The sequence below is a fragment of the Anolis carolinensis genome, chromosome 4 (genome assembly GCF_035594765.1).
Source record: "Anolis carolinensis isolate JA03-04 chromosome 4, rAnoCar3.1.pri, whole genome shotgun sequence".
Lineage (NCBI taxonomy): Eukaryota > Metazoa > Chordata > Lepidosauria > Squamata > Dactyloidae > Anolis > Anolis carolinensis.
Window position 1 is genome coordinate 140,700,569 of NC_085844.1, and position 10,076 is coordinate 140,710,644.

General features: G+C 37.8%; 1 protein-coding gene across 4 annotated transcripts in view; it reads left to right on the top strand.

The window, feature by feature from the left end:
* sema5a (semaphorin 5A) overlaps positions 1 to 10,076 on the top strand; it is a 216,724-nt gene that overhangs the window by 198,233 nt on the left and 8,415 nt on the right. For all 4 annotated transcript variants that reach the window (XM_062977930.1, XM_008109113.3, XM_062977931.1 and 1 more), the window contains one exon: positions 840 to 1,051. In XM_062977930.1, the coding sequence (XP_062834000.1) occupies positions 840 to 1,051 (212 nt within the window). The remainder of the gene's footprint in view (positions 1 to 839; positions 1,052 to 10,076) is intronic.

Consider the following 10,076-nt stretch of genomic DNA (forward strand, 5'->3'; position numbering starts at 1 on the left):
TATATATGAAAAGTATTCCAAAATCTGGAAAAAATCAAAATGCAGAACACTTCCAATCCAAAGTATTTCAGATAAAGGATGCTCAACCTGTACAAGTATGCAGTGGATATAAGATACTACACGCATAGTGGTTTGGAACAGCCAATATCATTCCTTGATGAAATCACTACACAAGGACTCCACTAGCATCCTGCAGAGAATTCCTTGTGGGCATACAGAACCTTTTCCTTAAAGTTTAGTTTTTGTTTAGCTTTGTTTTGTCCAGTTAGACTCCCTACCATATGACACATTTTCTGTACAAATGGGACTTAGGAAGAAAGGACACTTCTGGAGAAGAAAGCTATTTTCTGGCTATTGCATTTCAACCTATAATTTAGAAAATAGTGGTGTATGGATCTATGAGCGGTTAAAGATAAACACCTTCTTGAAAAAGTTGAACTCCCCATTTCACAACATAGACAATATTCAAGTATCACCTCAGATACCCTGAAAATATTGTTTCTAGAGCTTAGGTTAGCAGTTATTTTTCTATTTTCAGACTCTCATTTGGAAACTTTTGCTAGTCTCAGTTGAAGCTTATGGACTCCTGTGGAGACTACATGGGATTAGTGCTTGTTCTTTCCTTAAAATAAAAAAGAACTATAAAAAGTAAGGTGGATTCTCAAAAGTATAACATTCAGCATTTTTCCCTCTTTATATTTTCTTTTAATATGCTTGCATGTTGCACACAAAGCCCTGGGAACAACTGAACATAAATATGGAATATGAAAGTGATGTGGCATCTAATGCCACCTGTAAGCAACATTTGGTAATCGTGTTATGCTTCATTCATCTTGCAGAGTTCAACATGTTTCACATGACTGCAGTGGGGCTTAGCAGTTCCATTCTTGGGTGCCTTCTGACACTTCTGGTTTACACCTATTGCCAGCGATATCAGCAGCAGTCCCATGATGCAACTGTCATCCATCCAGTATCTCCTGCGCCTCTTAATACCAATATTACTAACCATATCAACAAGCTGGACAAATATGATTCTGTGGAAGCCATCAAGGTAAAGATTTATAAATTGCAAATATGTGGGTTCTTTTGAAAATTACAGTGATCTACACAAAGGATAACACCATTGTTGTTATCCAGGCTTGGAAAGTAACTTCTAAAAAGGAGTTAGTTACAGGTATAAAGCCGAGAGCTCACCAGAAGTAGTTCTTTTGTTGTGAAACCTTTTTGTGGTTCTACTGTTGTAGGTTTTTCTTGGGACACTACACTTGTGTAAAAATAAGTGCACAAACAGTTCCACTTACTGAGATATTGTGTACATCAGAGTTTCTCGAACTGCTTTGGACTTCAACTCCGACAATTCCTAACAGCTGGTAAGCTGGCTGGGATTTCTGGGAGCTGAAGTCCAAAATACCTGGAGTTTGAGAAATACTGGTGTATATATTACAATATGTGTGGATGGTGTGGATGGTAATATTGAATTACTGGCTCAGACTATCCCTCGCACCCCTGGGCCTTGCACCACTCTCTATGAAGGACAACTTTCAATGTAGTTGGCAAAAGGAGATACTACACAAACTTGCATCTCTAGGTCTATCCCCACAAATACTAACCAGCATGGGATATGACCAGGCCAAAGCCCAGATCAAACAACGCATAACAGACATTGAACGCCAAATAGATCTGGCTAATGCCCCATCCTTTATCACCAATGGAGACAGTAGGGGCTCTACCTCCCCTATGGAATATTTCACTATGCTGGAGGTAGCCAACCATCGAAGAGCCTTCACCTTGGCTCGATGCCATGTGCTTCCATCTGCAGTACTGGAAGGTCGTTACCAGAAGACCCCATATGCTGAGAGGCTATGTCCCTGTGACTCAGGTCACATAGAAACAACGGAACATGTGCTTCTGCAGTGCCTGTTTTATAGAGACATTCGTTCGTGTCTCATTACGCCATGGACAAATAAATACCCAGGACGCTCTGGACAATTTTATGTAACCTTTACTGCTCTCAGATACCATCTAGGCTGTGACATACAACGTTGCCAAGTTCTGCACGGCTGCAATTAAAATTCGGCAGACGATGATTGAGAGCCAAAAGACTTAAGCACCTCTTACAGAGTATAGATGGGGAATCAGAAATAGACTAATAATTATAGTTCTAGACTGCTATTTACAGTTATGGTTACTCCCACTTCCCCCGGTGTCATCCCCACTCCCTCCCTTGAGACTGCCCCAGAGGATCCTGTGGGATTAGTTGGGCTTCAATTAGTTACTTGTATGTGGTCTTTAGCCTAGATTTTATTTTTTTTTTTTTTTAATAATCTTTATTGAGTTTTATATACATGTTAAAATTCTATACTGGGTCTCAAGACTGAGGGTTCGGGTGGGGGGGGGGGGGAGGGGTGATGATGGGGATAGACCAATAGGGAGCCCGCAGGGAAAGACCCCACCAAAAGAGAGAGAAGTCGGGGGAAAGAGAAAAAAAAAAAAAAAAAAGAGATTAAAATCTTGAGTGACTTCCGATCATCTTCCTTGAGGGTCTTGTCTTATCCCTTACTTAATTTTCCATCTCTTTCTTCTACGTCCTCCTGTCCTATTATATTGTCCTTTTGTTGGTGATTTTATCCTTATTCTTTTCTCCTTGTTCTATTTTCCATATTCTTTATTTAAGTAATTGGTGATTTGACTCCAATCTGTCTCTCTTATTGCTTCTCCTTTATTTTTTGATAATAAATATGTGAGTCTATCCATATTTCTAATTTCCATAATTCTTATTATCCATTCTTCCTCTTCTGGGATTCGTTTTTCTTTCCATCTCTTTGCGAAACATATCCTAGCTGCTGTAGTCATTAGGAAAAGTAGTTTGTCTTTATTTTTCCCAAATTTTTGATCCGTTATTCCTAATAGAAAGATCTCTGGTTTTAATGGAATTCTTATTTCTAGCATTTCTTGTAATCTTTTTCTTATTTTCCCCCAGTATTTTTCTGCTTCCTTGCATGTCCACCATATATGGAATAGTGTTCCTTCTCTTTCTCCGCATTTCCAACATTTCGTATTCACGTTTTTGTAGCATTTCCCCAATTTCTTCGGCGTCCAGTACCATCTGTGAGCCATCTTTATCCAGTTTTCCTTTAAGTCAATTGCGCATGTGTATTTCAGTTTCTTTCTCCAGATTTCCTCCCATTCCTCTTTCCTTATTTCTCTTCCTATGTTTTTTGACCATTTTTCTTGATATTTCTTTGTATTTTCCCTTTCTGTATCCCACTCCAATAATTTTTTATAAATCTTGGCTATTATTTTCTTTCCTGATATCATTATTTTGTCCCAAAACGTTTCCCCCTCTGCAAATCCAAAGCTTTTATCCTTTGTGAATTTTTCTTTTACTTGCCAGTACTGGAACCAGGATATGTTCTTATCTATTTTATGCATCTCTTGTTGTGACTTCAATTTCCATTCTCCTTCCTTCTTTTCCACTAGTTCCTTATATCTCGGCCACCGCCTCCATCCCATTTCTCTCCGCTGGACCGCTTCAAGTGGTGACAACCAGAGTGGTATTTTATTGCATAGCCTGCTCTTATACTTCATCCATATCTTCAAAATCGCTGATCTTACGAAATGGTTTCCAAAATTTTTTTCTTTCTTTTCTTTTTCGTACCATATATACGAATGCCAACCTGATCTTAATCCTATCCCCTCCAGAGTTAATATTTTGTCTTTCTCCATTTTAGCCCAATCTCTAAACCACGCCAGAGCGCTTGCTTCAAAGTATAATTTCAAGTCCACCATTGCTAGCCCTCCTTTATTTTTTTCTTCTATCATATTCTTATAATTTATTCTTGCTTTTTTCCCCTGCCATATATACTTCATTAAATCTCTTTTCCATCCATTTATTATTTTTTGATTCCTTATTATTGGCAAATTCTGAAAGAGAAATATCATTTTTGGTAGAATGTTCATTTTCACACTTGCAACTCTTCCTAGTAAAGATAAATTTAGTTTCCCCCATGCTTCCAGTTCTTTTTTTATTTCTTTCCATTTTTTCGTATAGTTGTTTTCTAGCAGTTGAAGATTTTTTGGTGTGATTATGATACCCAGATAGTTTATTTTTGTTGATACTTGTATGTTCCATTTTTCTTTTATTCTTTCCTGATTTTTCTTTGTGATATTTTTTGTGATTGCTTTTGTCTTATCCATATTTATTTTGAATCCAGCTACTTCACCAAATTTATTGATTGTTTCCATCCATTTTGTTAATTTTTTAAGAGGTTCCTCTATTATACAGATTAGGTCGTCTGCATATGCCCTCACTTTATATTCTTTTCCTTGTATTGTTGCTCCTTTTAGTTCTTTTTCCTTTCTTATTTCATTCAGCAATATTTCTAGTGTTAGTATAAATATTAGAGGGGATAGTGGGCATCCCTGCCTGGTACCTTTTTCTATTTTTATTTTATTCGTCTCTTGGCCATTTATAATTATCTTAGTTTCTTGCTTTTCATAAATTGCTTCTATGATATTTTGGCAGTAGTATCCTATATCCATTTCTTTTATTAACATCTTAACGAAGTTCCAATTGACATTATCGAATGCTTTCTCCGCATCCAGCGCGAGAAGCATTACCTCTTTCTGATTGTTTATTTCATAATATTCTATCAAGTCTATAACTGTTCTTACATTTTCTTTTTGGTGTCTGTCCGGCAAGAAGCCTGTTTGATCTTCCTTTACCCAGTCTTTTAGAAATCTTTTGAACCTTTCCGCAATCACGTTACTAAATATTTTATAGTCTACGTTTAATAATGATATCGGCCTGTAATTTTTAACATTTTCTGGGTCCGAATTCTCTTTATGTATTAGGCATATGTTTGCTTCTTTCCATGTGCTTGGCATTTTCTTTTGTTGTCTTATTTCGCTCATAATTTTCTTCAAATAGGGGGTTATCTCGTTTTGGAAGGTTTTGTAATAGATCGCCGTTAGTCCATCTGGGCCTGGGGCTTTGTTCGTTTTCATACTTTTTATAGCTTTTATTATCTCTCCTTCTGTGATCTCTTTATTCAATTCTTCTCTCTGTTCTTCTGAGATTCTTTGTATGTTACACTGTCCTATATATTCTGTTATCCTTTCTTTATTTATCTGTTCGTCCTGATACAATTTTTTGTAAAATTTTGCAAAATTGTTCCTTATTTCTTCCTCTTGAGTGTATATCTTATCTGCCTCCTTTAATTTTGTCACCACAGTAGCTTCTCTTTTTTTTCGTAACCTCCTCGCCAACCATCTTCCCGGCTTGTTCGCATTTTGGAAATAATCTTGTTTTATATATTTAAGTTGGTTTGCTCTTTCCTCCATCTCTAGGTGTTCTCTTTGCTTGTGTAGTAATTGCAAATTCTTTTGAGCGTTTTCATTCTTTGGCTCCTTCTTAAGTAACTCCTCTTCTTTACTGATTTTTTCCATTATTTTTTCGAAATCCTGCCTTCTCTTTTTTTTTCTTTAGTGCTTTTTGTTGGATAAAGTACCCCCTCATTACCGCCTTACTGGCCTCCCAAACTGTGTACAGATGTACTTCTGATGTATCGTTTTGTCTAAAATACTCCGTTAGTAATTTTCTGTTCTTTTCAATGTCTTCTTCTTTTTTTAATAAATTGTCATCCAGTTTCCACCTTACTGTTTTTTTTGAGTTATAGATTTTTAGTTCAATCGGGCAATGGTCCGAATCCAATCTTGGTAAAATCCTTATCTTATTTATTTTTGTTACTAGAGATTTTGAAGTCCAAACCATATCAATTCTGGACCAGGTTTTGTGCCTGGACGAATAGAAGGTATAATCCCTCGTCTTTTCATTTTTCTCTCTCCAAGCATCTACCAGATTAAAATCTTTTAACATATTTATCATTTGTTTTGGTAGATTACCCGAATTGCTTGTTTTGTCTTTCTTCTTCCCCATTTCTTTACTTCTGTCCATTTTTCCGTCTATTACTCCATTGTAGTCTCCTACAATCATTAGTTGATCAAATTCCTGATTATTTATATTTTCTTGTAGCTTGTCTATAAATATCTTTTTTGAGTCATTTGGCGCATAGATATTGCATATCAATGTTTTCACATTCTGTATCGTAATGTTTACGCCCACGAATCTTCCTTCCCCGTCTTTGAAGGCCAAATTTGCTGGTATTTCTTTGTTTACATACGTCACCACGCCCCTTTTCTTCTCTGCTGCCGAGGCATAAAATGCATTACCTAACCTTTTATTTTCTAAATGTGCTACATGTCTGTGTGCTATATGTGTCTCTTGTAATGCAATAATTTGACAGTTTCTTTTGCTTAGTGTGTCAAAGATTTTATTTCTCTTATATTGTGAGTTCAGGCCATTAACATTATTAATATATACTTTTAATTCACTTAGCATTGTCCTTCTTCTTTTTGATTTTCTTCTTCTTTCTCCTCTTTTTCTTCCTCTTCTTCCACTCTTTCCATACTTTCCTCCTGTGTTTCCTTTACTCTGTCCAGGTTCGCTATTTCTGTATTTCCTCTTAGATTTAATCTATAGTTTCCCAGATCCATCTCTTCCTTATCCGGAGAGAACTCTCGCAATCTCTTCTTTTTCTTCTCTCTTTCATTGTTTTCATGTTCCTCCTCTTCTCTATCCTTCCCCTTTTCTGATTTAATTTTTCTTAAGAACTCTTTAGCACCTTCTTCTGTGGTTATCCAGTATTTCCGTTCTCTAAATGTCGCCATTAACCCCTCTTCTCTTTCCCATTTAAACTTTATTTTCCTCTTTTTTAATTCGTCAGTGAGTGGGGTATATTTTCTTCTTCTGTTTATCACCGAACTTGGTTGTTCTTTTAAGATGGCTACCTTTTTTTCTTTAAAGTAGATTTGTTTTCTGTTGTTTATTTTCAATATTTCGTCTCTTATTACTTTCCTTGTCAGATGTACAATCACATCTCTTGGTGTTTTGTTTTTCTTTGCATATATTGTATTTACTCTGTATGTCCTATCCATCTGCTCTTCCATTTCTCTCTCTGTACATCCCAGGAGATTGGAGAGTATCTCCACCACCGTCAGTCTTATATCTTCTCTTGGTTCTTCCACTATGTTTCGTAACCTTAGCTGGAACTCCATTTCTTTTGCTTCCAGTTCTTCCTGTTTCCTTTCCATTTTTCTATTTCTTTCATGTATTTCTTTTATTTCCTTCTGCGTGGTTTCTTGAATTTTCCTTAACTCCTTCTTCTCTGACCTTAATTCTCTCAAATCTTCCTGGATTTGGTTCATCTCTTTTTTCATTTCTCCTAGATCTTCCTTCCATTCCTTTCTCATATCTGACATTTGTTCTTGCACCATCTTTTGAAGTATATCCTGCTTCTCTTGCATTCTATAAACCTCCTTCATCATGTCTCTCATCATATCCCTGAGATTCATGTCTTCCGGTATGGATGATCTCCTAGGTTGGGTCTTCAAGTCCTTTGTTTCTTTTTCTCCCTTTGGTTTGTAGTGTGCCATTTTATTCTTATTTCTTCTTCTCTCCTTCTTTCCCTTCTTTTATCTCTGCTCCTTCTTCTTTAGTTCTTTGTCTCTCTCCTGTAATTTATTTATTCGTTTATTTATTTGTTACTCCCTCGTGGTATTCCCTTACCTTGCCCTTATATCAATATCCTAATTGCCTCTTTCTTCGTTTATTTATTTATTATTTATTTATTTATTTTCTTTCCCTTCCCTAGTAAATCAAATTTTTACCTCTACTGCTTCTTCGTCTGGCTCCTTTTGTCTAACTCCTTCTTTTGCTTCTTTGGCCTCCTTCTTCCGTTCCTTTGTCAATCCAATTATTCTCACCAGCTTTCCTTCCTTATTTATTGATTGATCTTGCTTTTCACCTGTTGGCTCTCTCTCTGTTCTCGCGGGGTACTTTTGGCACGATCTCACTTTCCCTGTGTCAGCGTTTTCCCTTCTCTGTCCCCCGTTCTCGCGAGATCCCCTTGTGGTAGCGGGAGGATTATTTCCCCCTCCGTTCTCTGTTTGCTTATTTTCCTGGAGTCAAAACAGCCTCCTTTCTCAAGGCTCCTCTCAAGGTCAGATCTTCCCCTTCTCTGGTTTGTTTATTCTTTACTTTTAGCCTTACAGGTCCCTTCAACAAACCTCTGTGTTCCTCCCACGGCTTCACTCTGCCTTTGTGTGTTTTTCTTCCGTCCACCTCTTCCCCTTCTTTTGAGGCGGCGGCTTCTTGGCTCACTGGGTTGTTATGCCATGATCTAGATTTCCTAACTAGTGCAGTGATCCAAATAATATAGGTCCCGGATATAAAGTATTAAGTAATGTCCCACGTATTAGTTATGTTTAAGCACTCCCAGCTTAGCTCCTTCCCTTTACAATTGAGATTTTACCTTTATTTCCTTTATTTTCCTTTCCTTCCTTGTCGTTCCTCTGTGTCAGGCTCGCGCTCCCTTTCCTCTCTTCCGGGTTACTCTCTCCTATTTTGTCCGTTCAATTTTTTTTTTTTTCCGTCTCCTCACCCTTCACACTCTTTCCTTCCCCCTTCCTTTCCAGGGGACCTTCTTACCCTCCAATTCCGACAATCTTTTCTTATTTATATATATTTGTCTGTTTCTTTACCTTTCCTTTCTCGTCTTGGTGGGCGCGCGCGCGGCTGGAGATGTGGCGGGTTTCCCCTTGCGTTCCGCTGCGATCCGCCGTACTGATGGACCATCTACCGGATCCTTTTGGGGGCTCCTCTTGAGGAGAAGACCCTCTCAGGACCATCGGCTGGCACCCTCAGTTTCGCTGTCCCCCTCAACTCTATCCGTGAGGGGGAGGGAGCTCATGCTCTACCCGATCTTTGCAGCCAGAACCGGCACCTCCTAAAGTGCCTGACTCTCCGCCATTCGCGCACACCCGGAAGTCCCCAGCCTAGATTTTAAATTTGTAAGTAATTCAATTTTATAATGGTTTTAAAAATTTTTATTATAATTTTATTATTATTATTAACGAAGTCTGACATGGATGTACAGAACTGGGTACCCCTGTTACGAGCTGGTCATTGACCGTAATAAAAGTTTACTTACTTACTTACTGGTGTAAATAATCAGTTCCACTGATTACTTCAGCTTTCTCTTCTCACTTTGGTGAGAAATCGAATTCATCATTGTGCAATAGGAGAGCTCAACGGCACAGTGCCCACTGTTCATTCAGTTGTGCAACTGTGGGGTCCAGAAAATCTCTGCTGGCATATATTAACACTCTCCCTGGGTGGGAATCGAACCTGGCAGCTTTCAGGTCAGCAACCCAACCTTCAAGTCACGAGGCTTTAGTCCACTACGCCATCGGGGGCTCCTATAGATGGGCTAAGAGGACTACCTTTTAGTTACTTAAAATACATGCCTGGATATGAGAACCCATGAACCTTAAGTGTTATAAGGGACCTTAATAGTTGTTTAATTCTATTTTAATCTGTGCATATTGTGGATTTTAAATTGCACTTTTTAGTGTTGTGGGCCACTTTACATCTCAATCTAGAGATAAAATAAATCATCACCATCATCATTTCTTACTTCTAACCCATGAGTCTGGATTTACTTCTCATGTCATTTGCTTTGTAGAGGTTCTGTGGCAGATTCAGCTGCCTCTCTGAATGTAAGGAGGCTCAGTGGTAGAGCACAGCCTTTGCCTGTAGATGGTTCCAAATTCAGTCCCTGTCATCATCAGAAAGAGTAGGAAATCTTGGATAATTTGTATTTGGCACAAGACATTATCTTCTTCCTTTTTATGGTTTCTTCCTGGTTATCTGTTTTGTTCTTTCATTCCCTTGTTACTTGACTACTTTTCTTGAACCTCTTTTTTTTCTGTTCCTTCAATTCCTTCTTGGTAGAATTGCTGTAGTCGTTAATGAGTTTGCTCCTCAACCTTTCTGGATCGTTTTGTGACATTTCTTCTTATTCAACTTTAGCAGTATTTGGCTTTTTTCTGTTTTCCCCATTGTATGCTTGGGAACTTTCCCATTGAACATTGAGCAGGAGTATTAAATAAATTAGAAAAAATTAGTACTTGCTTCCTTTATCATTTATGGAAACTTTGACATGATTCTTTGTCAA